The sequence below is a fragment of the Lemur catta genome, chromosome 8 (assembly GCF_020740605.2).
Source record: "Lemur catta isolate mLemCat1 chromosome 8, mLemCat1.pri, whole genome shotgun sequence".
In the NCBI taxonomy this organism is placed as follows: Eukaryota; Metazoa; Chordata; class Mammalia; order Primates; family Lemuridae; genus Lemur; species Lemur catta.
The window spans coordinates 41685972-41705387 of NC_059135.1; the positions used below are offsets into that span (position 1 = coordinate 41685972).

General features: G+C 32.1%; 1 protein-coding gene across 1 annotated transcript in view; it reads left to right on the forward strand.

The window, feature by feature from the left end:
- CALCRL (calcitonin receptor like receptor) overlaps positions 1 to 19416 on the forward strand; it is a 103235-nt gene that overhangs the window by 49288 nt on the left and 34531 nt on the right. Inside the window, exons 3-8 of the mRNA XM_045559031.1 lie at positions 12523 to 12613; positions 12792 to 12882; positions 13963 to 14055; positions 16610 to 16745; positions 18797 to 18907; positions 19009 to 19121. Coding sequence (XP_045414987.1) covers positions 14002 to 14055; positions 16610 to 16745; positions 18797 to 18907; positions 19009 to 19121 — 414 coding nt within the window. The 5' untranslated portion in view covers positions 12523 to 12613; positions 12792 to 12882; positions 13963 to 14001. The remainder of the gene's footprint in view (positions 1 to 12522; positions 12614 to 12791; positions 12883 to 13962; positions 14056 to 16609; positions 16746 to 18796; positions 18908 to 19008; positions 19122 to 19416) is intronic.

Sequence of the window (19416 nt, forward strand, 5' to 3'; positions counted from 1 at the left end):
TTCTCTTGAGTATATACCTAGAAGTAAAATTGCTGGGTCATATGGTAAATGTTTGACATTGAGAAAGGTTAATCAAGTGTTTTCCAACGTGTCTGTACCATTTTAAGTCCATTCCCACCAGCAGTGCGTGGGGGTTATAATTTCTCCACATCCTTTGTCATACTTGTTATTGTTTGTCTTTTTTATTACAGCTATCCTAGTGAGTATGAAGTAGTATCTTACTGTGGTTTTGAATTGCATTTTCCTAATGATTAATAATATTGAGCATTTTTTCATATGCTTATTGGTCAATTGTCAGACCTTTTGCCCATTTAAAATTGTTTTAAATTGACACATAATAATTGTATGTATTTATGGGGTACATGGTGATATTTTGATGCATACAATGTGTAGTGATCCAATCAGGCTAATTAGCATAACTATGATCTCAAATATTTATTATTTGTGTTAGGAATATTCAAAATTTTCTATTCTAGCTATTTGGAAATATTATAATAAATTATTGTTAATTATATTCACCCTACAGTGCTATAGAACACTAGAATTTATTCCTCTTATCTAGTTCTAATTTTGTATCCTTTAACCAACCGCTTCCTATCACCCTTCCCCTCCACCCTTCCTATCCTCCAGTAGCTACTATTCTACTCTCTACTTCTATGAGATCAACCTTTTTTGCCTCTGCATATGAGTGCAAATGTGTGGCATTTATCCTTGTTTTCCTGGCTTATTTCACTTAACATAATGTCCTCCAGTTTCTTCCAAGATGCCACTAATGACAGGATTTCATTCTTTTTATGGCTGAACAGTATTCTTCTTGTGCAAACATATCACATTTTCTTTATCCATTCATCTGTTGATGGACACTTAGGTTGATTCTATATCTGCTGAGCCCATTTTTAAATTGGATTGTCTTTTTATTATTGAGTAGTAAGAGTTCTTTATATGTTCTAGATGCAGGTCCATTATCAAATATATGATTTGCAAATATTTTTTCCCATGTTCTGAGTGGTCTCTTCATTTTCTTGATGGTTTCATTTGTACACAAAAGTTTATAGATAATTTTGATATAGTCTAACTCATCTATTTTTGGCCACTTTTGCTTTATATGTCATATCTATAAAATCACTGCCTAACCTAAGGTGACAAAAATTTATTCACATATTTTCATGTAAGAGTTGCATTTACTTTTCTGAGCTGGATAGAAATATTTTGCCACAGGCACACATTAGTTGTGGATTATCCAAGAGCATATACTGCTAAGTCTATTTCAGATTTAGGAAAAAAAAATTACTTCACAGATGTAGTTGGATAAAAGAAGTTAGTTCTGAACTTCTAATGGCTGGACATGGAATGTGCTTTTGGTATGAATAATGATGTCCTGCTTTGGTGAAAAAGAAAATAATCTGTAGATATTTAGATTACATAATGAAAACTGGGACTTGAAGTCATCTCATGACTGAGGCCTAGCAAAGTGACTAACCAAAGAATATTCAGTCCATAGAATGCAAAATAGAGCCTTCTTATTCCATACTTAGTGATCATTCCACTATACCGCCAAATCTAGGATTGTAGCTGACTTCAAATATGACCAGATTCAAGGGCTCTAATAACATCACAGGATTCTGTACTAATCCTCAGCTCTTAGCTGATTGCCCCTCTTTGGCTCCATTTTTGAAATTGTTTTTTTCCACATGATAGGAAGGATGCATGAGGATAGCCCAGTAGTCATGCCTTCCTTGCCTTTCAACCTCAACAAAAAGAAAAATGTTTCCCTGATAGCACTAATAGAAATGTTCCAGAGAGACTTCTCATGGTGTAGCTTGGACCACATGTCCATTACCAAGCCAACCTAAATCTGAGGACTGTGCTAATCTGACCAGATTTCAATCAGGTTCTACCTCAATGGCCAAGAGGGAGATCTCACTTGAACCAGAGGGAATGGATTCTCAATAGGAAGAAAGTTCCTATCAAGAGAAAAGAGAAGATGTGCTAGACAGACAGTATCAACAGAGTTCCTGTGCTTTCTAAATGTTGAGATGTGCTAGTAGATCCTATATAAATTTTATTTTGAGAAAGATTGGAAAGCTTCATATAGCAAGAACGTTATAATTTTGATCATGGACTACTGTGCAACTTAAATTAAAATTCTAGCAAATTCACGTATTTTCCAATTTTATTGTTGGTGGAAGAAAACATGTTTTCACATAGAACTTGACTACTGACTTTGTGGAAATAGGTATAAAGGTCTTAGTCCAAAGTGCTGGAAAGATGTGTTTTGTTTCTGTGCCCTTTGAGCAATGAATTCTTTCCACATTAGATCTACTGAAGGGAGAGTGTTCCATCAAGTACAAAGCATTTTTTGCAGGCTCCCTCCCACCTTTTACTAATTGGACTGAGATTTGGCCACTTGCCTCTTTCAAATAAGAAGAGGGTGACCAAAATCACCGGAAAAGGGCTAATTATGCCCACAATGGGAAAATTATTCCCGTGAGTAAGTGCTTCAAAGTATAAAGTGAAGTCCCAAACTTAATCACAACATTATTTCTCTTTAATAGTTATTCAACTGTTAAACCTGGAATGTTCATTAAACAAGCAAGTAAGCATAGGGTCAATGTTTTTTTTGTTATTGTTCCAGTATAGTATTAGTAAAAGCTACTATTGTTAATTTAAAATTAAAGTCAAATGTGGGAGGATTTTTATTTTGTTTTTAAATGGCTTAGTATGCTATATTCTTTAAGGTGTCACTATTTGATTACAATGTGTACAAAAAAATTGCTAAATCTTTATATAGGCTCAGTATTAGGAAATATACAGTTATATTAACTAGATTGACATCATATCTGGGAATATACTTACTTTATTTGATATTACTATAACTACTTAAGTGAAAATAAAAAATAATCACATTATTTCTTCAGAAGATTAAAAAACTCATGATTCATTTGACCGTCACTTTGAAATACAGTGTTAATTTTCCACTTATAATGCTATTTTAATTGTGACAAATAAAACACATATAAGCTTACTTATATTTCTAAAAATTTTAATATGACATTATTATAATAATAACTAACATTTATTGAGTTCTAAGGAGCTTGTCTACATTATCTCATTTTATTTTTATAATAGTTTTCTGGTTTAGGAACTATTTTGCAGATGAGAATACTATTCTTACAGAAGTTGTTTAACTTGCTAGTGTGTGACTGAGTTGGATTTTAACATTAGGAAGTCTAAAGTCATATTTATCAGTCCAACTACTGCCTTTCCTTGTAACTGGTATCACACATGGTCCTTTTATTATGCTAATTATTAAATATCAGTTGGATGCTACTTCCTTTATTTCAATATCTACCTGGAAAAAGTAAAACTGTGTCATTAATGAGACAATATTAAAAATATATGCTTTCTTGGACTTTAATAATAGTAATTAAATTTAGTGTCTCTTCAAAAATAAAATACTTTCTGGAAGTCGTTGTGAATTTTTATAGATTTTTAATAATTGGCTATTAGATGTATTTATATATATTAGATCATCTATAAAATTCTGATGAATTAAATGTAATAATTTTTCTTTTTATTTCACTGATTGCTGAATTTTTGCATTTTTAAATTATTTCTTAATGTGTCTTATGATTTCTTTTATTCTGTACTTTTAAATTGCTTAGCTAACTCATATTCTGTTCATTGCAAAGAAGATAAAAACCCAACGTAGCCCAAATTCAGAAAGTGTTGGTTTCCATTCCCAGGAGCATTAAGACTATTGCAGTGATGATGGTAGTAAGTTTAGCTTGGGCTAGATGAACTGATTAGATTCCATTCTGAGAAGTCTGGCAAGAGGGCTAATGGAGAAGTATATTTGCTTTTTTTTAATTTGGACTTTCTGCAATGGGAAAGAGAAAACTAGAGTTTCCCCAAATGGCCTTTCAAAAGTAAGAATATTTCTCAAAAGAGGCAGTATGTAAAGAGGTGGAAGTAAGTTCAGTGATTTTTAATTTTGCTTAGATATCTTTTCCTTGAATTCTCATTTAATAAAAGAAAAATGATTTAGCCAGATTCCATTTTTTACTGTCTTAGATTCAAACTCAAACTCCCTTGGGCTATTGGTAATAGGAGACCTAGGGAAGGTCTTCCTGAGCCACAAAAAATAACCAAAAAACAAATATAACAAAAAGCAGTGTTAGGAGGCACTTGGTTTCAAGGGTATTTTGGGTTTAGGTTATCTTGAACAAAACCTTTTCCTATGTACCAATCATTTTTTTCTTTTTATGTAAATTTTGAACAGTTACCCAAGTCTGAAATTCCTTTTATCCTAATTCTTTGTTTTATAAGTGAGACACCTGGGAAGCTATGGCACTTGCCCAAGCTAATTGAATGACAGAAGTGGGTCTGAGGCTCAGAACTACTAACTTTAGGTTTTAAATGTTGGTAAAGTTACCCTTCTTTAGACCCTCATGAGTGAATTCTATGGATAGTGTTTATAATCAGTGAACTAAGCCTCTAAAATCAGCATAAGATTACTTCTCTCCAACTGGAGAAATATGTAAGAGGCCAGGCAGAATCCTTAATTTGCATCTCACTTCTATCTCTCTACCAAACTGGATGAAAGTAGATGCTCAATAAATAGTGCAGGATGACTAATTGAATTTCTCAAAGAAATATTTCTTCATTGCAAATGCATTTTAAGTGCTCAAAAGTGAGACAATACGTGTGATTTTTATTTTCGTGCTTTACCAGGATGGCAAGTGTGAGTTTTCAAGCCATTTACTAATGGAAATTCTTTTTTTTTTTTTAAAAAAAACAGCAAATATGACAATATCACTAAGAAAAAGAATTAAAAGAAGAAATCATGTGGGGGGAAAAGCATAAATGTATTTTATGAATAGAAGTAAAATACAATGAGAAAGTTGGATGGTTAAGCAAAATAACTGAATAAGCAAATTAGAATGTATCCTGTACTTTTTAAACCTTAATTATGGAAGTAAATGACTCCATTCTGTGAGTCAGTATGATATAGAGCAAAGGGCCCAGAATTTAGGGTCAGAGAGTCTGAGTTCTGCACTTAGAGTCGGCCCTAAGCATCTTCATGACCTTGGCCAAGTTACTTAAATTTGCATGCTGGATTTACCTGGTTGATTCAGTTGAGATTATCATTGCCATGGCTAACAGAATTATAAAGTGATATAGACATTAGCAATAGTTAATGCTTATTGCATACTTAGTATGGGGCAGGTTCTTTATATCTACCAAGTAATTTAACACTTAAAATTATCCAACAAGATGAATTATGATAAAAATTATAGGCAGCATTCATTGTGCCAGGGATTAGTTGGCATTATCTCATTTATAAGTCACATCGACCTTGTATTTAATGAAATTTAATGAAATAGCCATTACTTCTACACACATTTTCAGGTCAGGAAATCAGCTCAGAGAGCATTTCAAGTATTTCAAGAACTGGAGTTTGAGACTATGTTTCTTTGACTTTAGTGCATTTCTTCTGACAAGCATGCAATAGAAAAGAGAGCTAGATTAAAGATCAGGTTCAACATTCATTTTCCAGTTAACTAAACCCATAAGTAAAGAGTTGAATTGATTTTCTCAAAATTGCACAGTAATTTAGGATCAGCTTGGAAAAACCACTGCAAGCTAATGAGATGATCTTGCACTATGATGAATATAATCTAAGGTTGGGAGGAATAAATGGCTAGTAGAGAAGCAGAAATTTACCACTTTGGGGGCTTTGATGGGAAAACATAACTTTTGATCAGGTAAGGATTTGTATTGCTTTTCTATCCCAGCTGCAACAAATTACCACCAATTTAATACCTTTACAACATACATTTATTATCTCACAGTTCTATAGGTCAGAAGTTTTGTGGGCTTGGCTGGTTTCTTTGTTTCATAGAGGCTAAGCCCATTGGCCCCTGGAAGGTTTGCTGAAAAATCAACTCAGATTAAGTCAGATTAATAAGAGAAAGGGATTGCAAATTTATTTACCGTGTGCACAAGGATAATCACAGAGTGATTGCCCAATGGGATCTGGAAGTTTCCATATCCTCTTGAGGTTACAGAAAGAAGAAAGGCTTAATCCTGGTAGAACAGGTTATGGAAGGAGAGGGGAGAATTCTATTGAGGGCCAAAAAATGATTACCAGGGAGAATGATTCGATTGGAGTTTAACTTGTAAACAGTTTTCTTGGAATTTAAATAATCCTTCCAGACCCCTTCCAAGACCTTGTCTTGTAAAGGGGTCTGCTCAGGTGTGGTTACATTCATGGTCTTCTTTCCCACAATGGAGGAAGAGATAACAAGCAGGGGAACAAGGACAATTATTCTCCTTGGTGGGTCTGTCCTGTGTTTATGTGGTTAGGGAAAAAGTCTCTTCTAAAGCCTGCTGATCTCTAATGGTTTTTTAGTTCAAAATACTCATTATACCTGGGAGCCACATTTAGGGGGAAATTCCCTGCATGACTTCAGTTTCAAGTGTTGCACAGGCAAAATCAAAGTGCTGGCAGAACTGTCTTCTCTTTGGGAGGCTCTGGGATTGAATCTGCTTCCAGACTCCTTCAGATTGTTGGCAGAATTTAATTTCTTGTGGTTGTAGGACTGAAGTCCCAATTTGCTGACTGTCAGCTTGCGGGACACCCTGAGCTCTTGAGGCCTCTTTCCAGTCCTTGCCTGTGGGCTTCCACATCACAGCCAGCAACAGTGGACCAACTCTTTCTCATGTTTCCGGATCCCTTCTGCTTCCTCTTTTGCTGCATCTCTCTGACTGACGCTTCACCCTTCCTCTTCTATTTTTAAGACCTCAAGTTATAAATTTAGGCTTACCCAAATAATTCACGATAATCTAGAATAATCTTTCTTTTTTAAGATATATAACCTGAATCGTATCTGTAATCACAGATTCTGAGAAATAGGGCACGGAAATGTTTGGGTGCCTATTATTTTGCCTGCCCCGTGATCCTTGTATCTATGCCACTGGTTCTCAACCCTAACTGTATATTAGAATTACCTGGGAAACTTGGAAAAGTGTTTATCCCTGGGCCCATATCAAGATGAACTAAATCAGAGTCTTTTGGAGTGGAATCCAGGCAATTTTTGTTGTTGTTGTTGTTGTTGTTAATGACTCAGAAAATTGTACTATGCTTGGAAGGATTAAGAATACCAAAAAACACCAGGTTTCTTCAACTTGATTAAATTCATTTTCTAAGTAATCTACTTAAGAAAATATTTTCTATATACCCTCTTTATGCAATCACTCTGCTCGGGTTTGGAGCTGTGGAGATGGATATGCTGCCTGCCCTATTCGTACTGTGCTCACAATCTTGTGGCAGAAACAGACATACAAAGAAATAATTATAAGATGACATGATATGTTTTAAAATAGATATTTGAATAACTTGCTCTGGGAGTTCTGAGACATTAATTATGTCTGAGAATGCTGTAGAATATTTTGTTTGATTTATACTTAGCAGCTCTTTAAAAATAGTCTGGCCAGTACCTAGTGACAGAGAAATACAAGAGTGTTCAGGTTTCAGCATGGTCCAGTGAGGATGATGTAATTATGTTTTGCTTCCCCAAATTTAACAAGCCAAAAATTTACTTGGGTGCTCACTAAGCATGCAGATTCCCAAGTTATTCTCTCAAAGATTCTGATTCAGAGTCTGTGGTGGGGCCTGGCCATTCTAATATTTTCAGCAAGTTTTGTTGCTGATGCTGATGAAGATGGCCCAGGAACCCACAGTTTGAGGACCACTAGTTTATAATACATCAGTGATTTGGTACCTGTTCACTCAATAGCTTAAATAATAACACAAGCCCCAAATGACATCATAAAAAGGTGTGGGAACATTCCAGGCCAGGTTCGGGTAAGGCATTAAAACCTTACACTGTCATTTCTTTCTCACTTTTTCGGAAGTAAAGATAATAACTTCCAATAACAATTCTAGTACAAAGACAGGTTTTGCCAAAAATAAACAGTGAGGAAAAAATTAAAGGTAACCCAGCTCTTGCACTCTGACGTTTTTCTCAGTGGCACCAGCTATTCTAGATTGTGGAGAATGACAGAAAGAAGCTTCCATTTGCCATACAAGTATGGAATATTGGGATTAGAGAAAAGTATCTTTTCCTTGTTTTGATTTAGAAGTTAGCTTGTTTAATATGCCATAAGTAAAGGAAAGCATGTATTGAATAGGACACAAATCAACTTTGCTCGAGGAAAGGTTCAGGTTACTTATGGCAAATAAGATATGTGTGGGAAATGCTTCTGTTAGCCAACTTTATTATGACTGGATAAATAAATGAAAAAATATGGCTTAGGGCCTGTAAAAATCTAAGATCAGAGAGAGAGAAGTAGAAGAGGAAAGTTATTTTTATTTCCTTAATCTTGGAATAAACATACACTTTTAATATTAGGGTTAGGTGACTCAACTAGAAATAAGAAGTATTATAAAGAAACATAAATTAATGCAAAGTATGTGTAGGAATAATAAAAATCTGAGAAAATAAGCAGTTTTGCAAGGCACTGGTATCGCACAGGATTTATGTTTTTCTGTTCTGATAAATTAGTATTGATTAAGACATATTAGTTTCTAATGTTTATGTAGAATAAAACAATGCTTTTACACTTCTGTATTCCAACAAGATTGCCCTTTTAAAATTTATGGTCTTGGAAATGGGGGTCTGTGAATAATTGTCTTGGAGGGTATGATGGTATTAAGAAATGAAACCAGAATGGTAAGTTACATAAAGTCTTGAATGACTAGGCAGTTATATTTCAAAAGTTATTTGAAGTTTTAAGACATTATTTCTCAAAGTTCATTCTGTAATGAAATAAATCATTTTTATTTTAATGTTGAAGATGTTGGGAGCAAAAATATGAGGAATATTTATAAATAAGCATTTTCTAAAATTCTACTTGTAAAGAAAAGTATCTCACTTCTAGTAGCAGACTTTAATTTTGAGAAGAGAAAATAAAATAGTACCTATAGGATCTATGAGACTGGCAGCTAGAAAGAGAAAATGTCAGTAACTACTACTAGTACCACTCTGATTACAAATTGAGTTATGAATATAAATTTAAGCTTTCACAAGTCTGAAACACTTTTCCTACCAAACAAACCTTAGCACTTGTGGAAAAATCCACTGGCACACTTAATCACTTAACTTGACCTCTTTTCATTATTTACTTGGTCTCTCCCCAAAATTGCAATGGAAACGATTATATTTCATGAGGCAACATGCAGTTCAGTTGTCAGTAGATAATTTAATAAGATTTGAAAGAGATTCAAAATGATTTGCTTAACAGCTTGGGTCAGTCAATATCAGTAGTATTTTAGCAAAGATATATTTGGAATAAGCTAAATATAGAAGAAAGAACCACTTGCTAAATCAGCCAGTTAGAGGAAGTATGCAAAGAACCAATGAGTTGAACCCATGAGCTACACCAAGAATTGCAGTTAAAAATACTCTCCTAAGAACAATCTTGCCATTACATCTACCAATAAGAAACTCAATCTAAGTTGACTTTAGCTATGTTGGCAATGGCATTTTCTACATACCCAGTCATGATCCATCTATTATTGAACCAAAGAACTCTTAGTGAAATGGTGATTCCTCTGTAACTACCACTCACTATGTGTGTCTGCTGGCAAGGAAACTTTGATAAGTCCTTTGTAAAGTAGATAACTCAAGTGAATTGGATTACCAAATAAATTTGATATTGCTGGATTTCATGAAGAATACAGGTGTCCACTATGCATTTAAATGACTGCCACCCAAACTTGCTGCTCCATCCTTGATAAACCCAGGGGCCATAGACCCACCCCTTTTATCAGGAGTGCCATAAGTATACACAATGCAAAATGCAGTCTTGTTCCTAGTAGCACATTTTCCAGGTCACTATGGAATAGGGCGAAGAAGGAAAGCTGAAAAAGTAGAACCATATGGTGTGAGTTGAATAAAGTCCTCTTTAATTACTGGTGACAGGATAACTTAGTGACCACTAAGAGATCTTTCACTCATATACTTTTTGGAACTGTGACTTTGAAGTCTGTTAGATAAGCAACAAAAATAACTGTAGTGTTGGGTGAAATGATTTTCAAATATGTTGGATTTGGAAAAACTCCAAACATGTTTTTTGAAGCACTTCCTCTACAATTTGTTCAGCCCATGTACATATGAAAGGTAATTTAATCCTGACTCGTGTAAATCATCAAAGCATTATTTGTAAAACCTATTTGATTTTCAAAGAGAATAATATTTATTTACATTTTCATTTGCATGTTTATATATACTTTTATATGGAAAAATATGAACTACCAATGTTTTAAATATAGACTACCAATATTTTTTATTTGGCTTAACTTTTATGGATTCTAAATTTAGTATAGTAAACTACTGTTTATTCAACATCCTAATAATCACAAACTTCAAAACTGAATTGTTTTCAGGATTTTATTTCGTAAGAAAGTAGACATGCTGACATTTTCTGTCCCCGTTTTCACTATCAGTACAGATTCAAACACTATCTAAAACCTTCTAATATAAGAAATGATGAGTAATAGTTATGATCAGTGTTCTTGATTGTGACTTTAGGATCCTAAAGTATTTTATTGGTTCATTATCTTATTCATTTATTCATTCACGTATGTGATGATTGTTCATTAAATGCCTATCACAAAGCATGCAAAGAAAAATAAGTCATGGTTTCTGACTTTAAAAAACCATATCATATCAGGTAAAAACAAATTTTTTAAAAAAGAAACCATATCAGCAAGAGATATTACATAACTAATAATAATAGTGCAGTCCAATAATGATTAAAGAAAGTTATTCAAAGGAAGATTCAAATATAGTTTAATTCAAAAGACTTATCATATTCTAGTTTTTTAAAATTTACTTAAGTGAAATATTCAATTAGATTACCTCATGTCCCAAGCATCCTGAATAAATGAAAATTGATGTTTCTCCACTTAATGGAAAACAAATATTTGTAATAAAATTATAACCAAATATTTAAGTAAAATATATCTGAAAAAAGGGTTGCTATACATAACTGGTTTGGAATTTTTTGTAACTTTTCTAATATATACTGTCCTTTAAATTCTAAATAGAAAAATGTGATAACTTAGAAATGTAACACCTGCTACATTGGTTTCTACATATTTAGGGAGAAAATAGTCAAGCTGTTTACACTAAATTGTTACCATATTGCTGAATTCTTACTAAGAGAAAAACTCGTGATTATTAAAGGCATAATAGAGAAAAATTATGAGAAAATGTATTTATAAAGAGCAGCCAATAGGAAAGAAAGAAATTAGTCCATTAGAAAGAAAGAAATTTTAAAGCCATATTAATCAATCAGTATTTTAATCTCTCATTTCTTTAGCAAAACTTTTTTGAGCACTCACTTTCTGTCAGGTACTATGTTAAGCACCAAATAATCAGTGATTTGCAAAAGCAGTTTTTCCTATTTAAGATAGTGAATACAAAAATAAATTACCTTTTCATATTTAGTTATGAATTAAATGATATAATTTTGTAAAATGAATAATTATAAAGAATGAGACACTGTTTAAAAAATAAGTTTAAGATAAAGTATATTTGTGCATAAACATGTGATTTGTATATGGAATCTATAAAGTAAATGTTTATGTTACTATAACAAATAAAGATGGATACATTGGCATTCTACTACGTTATATTAAATTACATGGTAAATAAAACTTGGCTGAGAGTATACCATGAGTCAGGAACTGTCAGGACTCCATGACCCAGTCAAAATATTTAATGATCACAACAAATAGGTAAAGTGTCCCATATCATTCCCTAATTTCAGAGGAAAACATGCATATAAGAGATGTATCTAATGATGAATTTTAAATTGCTTTAACTTTTTATTATTTATCATTCATATGATAAGGAAATTTTTAGGAGTTATACTATATCTGTAACTATTTTGAACTCTCTTGAACAAAAATGTGTACAAAAACCTTTCTTTCACCACGTTATAAATATTGGATGGTAAAGCTCCAGTGAGAAGATTCTTTTTAAATTTATTTTTAAAGGCAGTATAATTTTATAATTTAGAATGTTTATAGAATCATATGCACATAGATATGACAAACATAGAGATATATATAGATATTTGCTTAAATTATAAATGCATGAGGAAAACATTTTGGCAATCCTACGAAAGAAATGTAAATGTCTAAAATTCAACTTTTTTGTCTGAAAACAACATAATCATTCTTTTAAAATGATTTAATCACAGAAAACATCTACATTTATAGACTAAATTTGTTCTCATTTTATATCTATATATTGAAACATTACATGCAGTGAATATGCTAATACTAAGGCAAATATGTTGTAAGCACAAGAGAAGTTTAAAACTTGGAATAGCTTAATAAAAATATGATTTTAGTAGAGGTATTTACTTTGAAGTTTTTAATTTATTATTGAAATAATTTTTGTTCACTAATATAATATTAAATTATTATATCAATCAATATTTCAGGTCATGACCTCTGGATTTAAGAAATTCTTAAAGTCAATGTCGAATATGATCTAAGAGAAAATGTGATTTGAGTCTGGAGACAATTGTACATGTAAGTATTGGGAAATTAGATTTTCTCATGGTAAAATGTAATAAAAACTAAAATATCAACTTATTAATGACTGAATTGCAGAAACCTTGATTCATTGTATTCCATCTATTGCAACACTATTTTTTATATTGAATATTAATACAATGCTTCCTGATATTTTGCTTATATTTTTCTTAAGATTACCCAATAATAAAAACCCAGGATAGCTGATAGAAGAAAAAACAATTATTTGGAAGATTGCTGCAGTTCAAAAGAAAAGCTGATTCTGGGTGAGTCATTGCTGAGGGCAAGCAATGGCATCTATTCTACGTGATGATTAATGGTGTGCTTTTGTTGCATGTAATCATAAAAATGATAAACAAAACATGTGAACCTATGGAAAAAGTCTTAAAAATTCTTTTTCTGACATTAGTCCTATAATAAAAATCATGACTGGTTTCTTAACAGAATTAAATCTAAGTTCATAGTTCAATGGTAAATGTCTATTTATTGGAATTTTTTGTCTCCTTTAAAATATAGTTTTTACATATTCAGTTAAATGAATATTATATTTTATGGCTATACCATGACAATATATCAGAGTAGGTTGGTTCTGGACGTTACAGGGAGTAAGCATTAGGAACTTCACCCTGGCAATATTTGTCTCTTATAATTAATTAGTAAGCTAGTGGGTGGCACTTTAGAGACCATTTTTCATTAGCTCAGAATTTTTATCTACTATTAGAAATATTTAAACAGAAATACTTATTTGATATTGTTTGTCTCCTGTAAACTTATTTCAACAATTTAGATAATTCTTAGGGAATCTTTTATTTTCTTATTTAAAAAGATTTGATTTTCCATACTGAAGAATAATTTCTATTAAATTATAAAGACATTTTTTTTGGTATATGGATATTGATTCTCAAGAGACTAGTCCAAGAACAATTCCCCCCTTAAATCACTAAAGAGAAAGAAAATTAAAAATGAGATTAATACTTACAGAAAATAAAGGTAAGTTTTATAATAAAATATGCTACCAAAATTGATGTTATTATGTTCATGTAGAGCTCTTTATTTTGATACGTTAATCATTTGTTCTCAATTTTGGTAAGGGCAAAGAAAGCAAGTTGTTTTCTAATTACTTAAAATTATATATATGTAAGAACTCTGTTTGTAAGTCTAATTAAATTAAAATGTATTTAATTAAACTTATTAGTACTTTATGATACTCTTAAACATTTGTAGTAGACTATTAAGCAAATCTTTAATGTAAAATTATTGTATAGTTTAAAAAGAAATTGTTGAGAACCATCTACATTTATTTCATGAATATTGATGAATTATATTTCTTTCATTTTCTATTACAGTTTGATTTATATTATATAACATATTTCATTTTGGCTTTAATGATGGAGAAAAACTGTATCCTGTATTTTTTGTTCCTTTTGCCTTTTTTTATGGTAAGCATAAAAATATCTATAATTATTTCCATTTTCACTTCCAGTATTTCTATAATTAATAAAGGTTAATAACAACAAAATTATACTGGTCACCAAATACATAAATTAATTATATTTTGTAACATAGCAATAATTTATTTCCCTTCAGGTTGTTTTCAGTCCTTTAACAGGGATAGAATGATGAGGCAGTAGGGGTATCAGAATGGGGAATATCAATGGATATAAAGGTTCAAGACACCGGAGGAAAGTAATTATGAGAGTTTGAAAACAATGGAATGGTGTTATAGTATAGGCATACATAGTAGATAAAATATTTTCAACTTGGCTTGTTGATTCTGAGTTAGATCTGTTAAAAAAGTGATTTTTCCATTAATGTTTCTCCCATTCTGCCAATTGATTGACATATATTGATTGAAAGGCATTTCAGAACCATGCATTCTATTTTAAATTTCCTTACCCATTCATTCAAATAAACAGGCATTGGTGCTAAATTTTGTGCAGATGCATGTGTGAGTGTGCACACTGACATGCACTTCCACATATATATGTTGGGGAAGTGGGATGAGAGATAGAAGGTATACAAACGATGTCCAAAACGCAATTACTTTGTTGGTGGAGCCATATGCCTCATACATTGAATTTTATTTTTATTTGTAGTAATGTATTATTCATATTTTTCTCTGCCTCAAATTAAAAGTGACTATGCACTTATTTCACAAATATAAGAAATCAAGAGACATACTGTCACCTAATTTTGTGTCAGCAAATAACTTTCCTGTGGTGTTTCCAAGCAAACTCCACAAAGATGGAAGTAAAAAAACTCAAGAAACATACAGAAAACATAAATGAGAAAGAAAAAAAACCCAAGACTACATTCCTCTTTGAAAAGAGTTTCGAGTCTAGCTGCAGTCCAAATTCTATACTTCCTAAATGCTATCTTTCAACTGACTTGAATTCAAGAAGCAGGACTCCTGTTTCCTCAGCTCACACCCTCCACTGAGTGTCAGTGGGCTGCACAGAACTGGGTTCCCTGTAGGTAGTTCTGTACCAGATTACCAACCGATTATTGTAATTTATGAAATTGTCACTCTTTTTCTTGAATCCATTCAAGACAGTGTATAAATCTGATTCTTTATTTCAATTAAAAATGATATTGATTTATGCAATTCTACAAATTTCATGAGAAAAACAAGAGCTATGTGGTTTTTAAAAATATTACTTTTCTTGATGTTCTAAATTTCCATTTACTACTTGTGCATCATAACTGTATAGATCCTGATTTGGCCATGAAAACAAATCAAAGAATGAAGTAGTTGGCCGGGCGCGGTGGCTCACGCCTGTAATCCTAGCACTCTGGGAGGCCGAGGCGGGTGGATCGCTCAAGGTCAGGAGTTCGAGACCAGCCTGAGCAAGAGTGAGACCCCCGTCTCTACTAAAAATAAAAATAAATTATCTGGACAACTAAAAAAATATATATATATAGAAAAAATTAGCCGGGCGTGTTGGCGCATGCCTGTAGTCCCAGCTACTCAGGAGGCTGAGGCAGTAGGATCGCTTAAGCCCAGGAGTTTGAGGTTGCTGTGAGCTAGGCTGATGCCACGGCACTCACTCTAGCCAGGGCAACAAAGCGACACTCTGTCTCAAAAAAAAAAAAAAAAAAAGAATGAAGTAGTTAAGGTTAGCTGGTGAGCACATGATGGTGAAACTTGAGTGGTGCCACACAATAAGGGAATATTATTATTTTGACTTTATTAAGTTCAACTTCCTGCTATAAAACAGAAAATCAAGAATGTGGGGACAAAAGAAGAGTAGGAGAATAACTGTTTATGAAACATAGTTAAAAGAAGTAATGCAAAATTAAGGGGAATAGGTTGAAGACAGGTTTATTCAGGCTTCATTATAAATCAGGAGGAAAAAATCATGTAGAAATTAAAGTAGAAGTGAAGCTTAAAATAGTGCTATTAAATTGGAAGAACATAAATAAATTTTCCAAAACCTTTATTGATGTACATACAATAAAAATTGTATTTACCAACATCATAAATGAACTTGCCATTATTTTGATTATCAACGTATCATAACAATGGCAACAAATTTTGCATGTTTTCCATGTGCCAGATGCATCCCTTCTGTTATCTCCATGCTATTTTATACTATTTTATAATAAAACAGAGGCTTGAGGGAAGGGGGCAGTACATATCTTGTCTACATTCACAGAGTAGGTAAAAATGTTGGAGCAGATTTTACAGTACAGCTCTGTCTACATTCCAGAACATAGAGTTAGGGATGTCCTGGAGCCAACTACCACAAGCTTCCAAGAACCAAATATACTTCCCAACTCTGCCATTGGTGATGTCTTATTGGTTGTTTAAAACTGGACATGGTAGGAATATTTATATCATGGAAATCAGCAAACAATACAAATTGGGAATTTTTCCCTGGAGAGACAGTTTACCATTCAGTACATCACTACACTTGCTGTTTTCCACTGTAACAGACTGCCTCTGCAAAAATATTTGCACAGTACTGAAGTTGTTGTTTTTAAATCCATTAGATTCTTATCAGAGCAGAATCAGAAGAAGAAAGCCTTGATGACTTCACTAAGTTGGGGGTTACTAGAAATAAAATCATGACAGCTCAATATGAATGTTACCAAAAAATTATGCAAGACCCCATTCAACAAGCAGAAGGTAAGCATGACTATTTAATTCTGAATGAATTTCATGTAGTTTTAAAAGAAAACTACCCCCATTATATCATTCTGAGTTCCTTAGGTCCATTATTAAAAATGGGTTAGTTGCTAGTTTTTCTGGTATGTGTGAAATTTTAATTATTTATTTGTGAAGAAAATTTTATGATATCATGTATCTTTTTTTAAAAAAAAAAAATCTAAGAAAAATGTGTGACAGTGATCTGTTTAGTATCATTCTTTTTATGGCACAAAGATATTTAAAATCAAGTAAGTATTAATATTAAAACAAAGACACATCTTTAAATGAATGACAGTTGACCTTCAGTTTATGTAATTTGTATTTGCACAACTTGCTTGATCAGAGCTTGCATAATAAAATGATCACTACAAAAGTACTTTTTTTAAACATAATACACCTAACTTTGCATAGTACATTTGGTAGCAAAGCTAATGACTTTTCAGTGCTTCTGTTTCCATTAAGCTATTTTTTGCTTCTTTTGTAACATTTATTGAGTGCTTACTAAGCCCCAGACATTTACCTAGATGCCGAAGATAAAAAGATGAGTAATACAAGTAGACTTTACAGATTAGCAAAACTAAAAGAGATCCTATATTTTATCTGACAAACCCCAAAGACAGAATTATCTTTAAAATATAAAATGGAAAACTCACAGTGAAACAAAGCAAAATATACTCTTTAGACATTTCTAATTTTTTAAATTCTTCCAAATAATCTACATGTATCTAAAAGTAGATTTTAAATTTAATTGTTGAACAATAGGAGTATCTTTGTAAGAGTTTCATAAGTTCAGGATCACTGCCTAATACCTTTTCTTGACACTTCATAATGCACTTCTAATTTTAAATACTCTAGAGTCTTGCAATAAAGAATTGTTTTTGTTTTAACTTTGTGTCTCCAAAATCCATTCGACCAGAGAAATTTTTTAAATGGAATGCCTACTCACATCTAACTCAAATGTTTTAAAACACACTTTGAAAAATTGTAGACGTTGCAATCTGTCATGCTGCCAGTGTTGTAATTAATTAGATAACTTCTTTTGGAGATATAATATGGACAGATTTGAGAAGCTTTCTGAAACTATATCAAGAAAATTTTTTCTGATAGGCCACAAAAATGTCTTTTATTTAGTAATATATGAATCCAAACTATTTAAATAATTGAAAATCATAGGAGAGAAAACTAAAATTATCTGAGGTGTTTTTGTTTTTGTTTAATTAAAATTATTTGGAACTTCAGGCCACTGAAATTTTGTTTCATTTTCATAAAGGCTAGATAAATTCTGAGATTGCTTTGCAAATCTTTTAAAAACAATGAATGTCTCATTTAGCATTCAGGGTTCTATCCATATCTGACAAGTTAAAAAATTACTTGCGCTGATTATACACTGTTAGAACATTGGAACATTGGTTAGTTAATTCCTCTATGCCTTTAAAAAACTTCATATTTTTTAATTTAAGAGGTTTTTCTTTCATGTTGAAGAAAAATATGAGATATTAAACATTCTATTTCATTTAAAAGAAAAGGATCAAAGAGTTAGAATTTGGTGGAGAGGCCTAAAAAGAATCTTTCAGGGTTAAAATGGTGTAATAAGAAATATTGTACTATTATTTGTTTGCTTCAGAAAATACTTACACCCTGCCCTAGGAATACAGTTTCTAAAATAAAATGTGTTTCCAATTCCCATGTTTTTTGAATTTTAAGTGTAGGAACACTAATCACTATTTTATAGTTAAGGACAACCAGCAAAGACTATTTGATTTATGAAACAAATAGTTACCTTTCAGAATTAGAATTAAATCTAAACTTTATATATATTTAGATATTTCTAAATTTAATCTAGCAATTAAGTATTCTAATAATTACTTGGTAAAAAAGCCAGTGATAGCTACAGATTTTTTTAATATAATATCTGCATTTCCAGCAGACAGCCTTTAATCTATCTCAGTGTGAAACCACATTTAAGACTTTATATCTTTATGTAAAAGTAGAGGCAGTTAGTTATCCCTAATTTTTATGTCCCCGTCAAGGAGTTTACTGCAACAGAACCTGGGATGGATGGCTGTGCTGGAATGACGTTGCGGCAGGAACCGAATCAATGCAGCTCTGCCCTGACTACTTTCAAGACTTCGATCCCTCAGGTAAAAGCAGAAAATTATTTACATATCTCTTTGACATCTATTTAATAAACTCTAGATTAATTAAATTACTGCCTTCCTTCTTTTCCTTTTTAATTTTAAAGAAAAAGTTACAAAGATCTGTGACCAAGATGGAAACTGGTTTAGACATCCAGCGAGCAACAGAACATGGACAAATTATACCCAGTGTAATGTGAACACACACGAGAAAGTAAAGGTACATAATAATTGTGAATTTAAATTGACTTTACACTATTCAGTTAGTTGTCCAATATAGTACTGGAGAAAATTTAGTCAGTGTTCCATTCCCTTACAAAACCTTTTCATAATACAATTTGAGAAGAATAATGAAGAAAAATATCTGTGGAAAGAATTACTATTGATTTTGTCATTACACGGAGGAAGCAATCCTGGTAGGTAATAGTGGATTTACAAGTCAATGTCTCAGTATTGGGGTTTCAAGTTTTCCAAAGAAAACATACCTTAAAAGGGTAAGAAAAGGAAAAACTTTC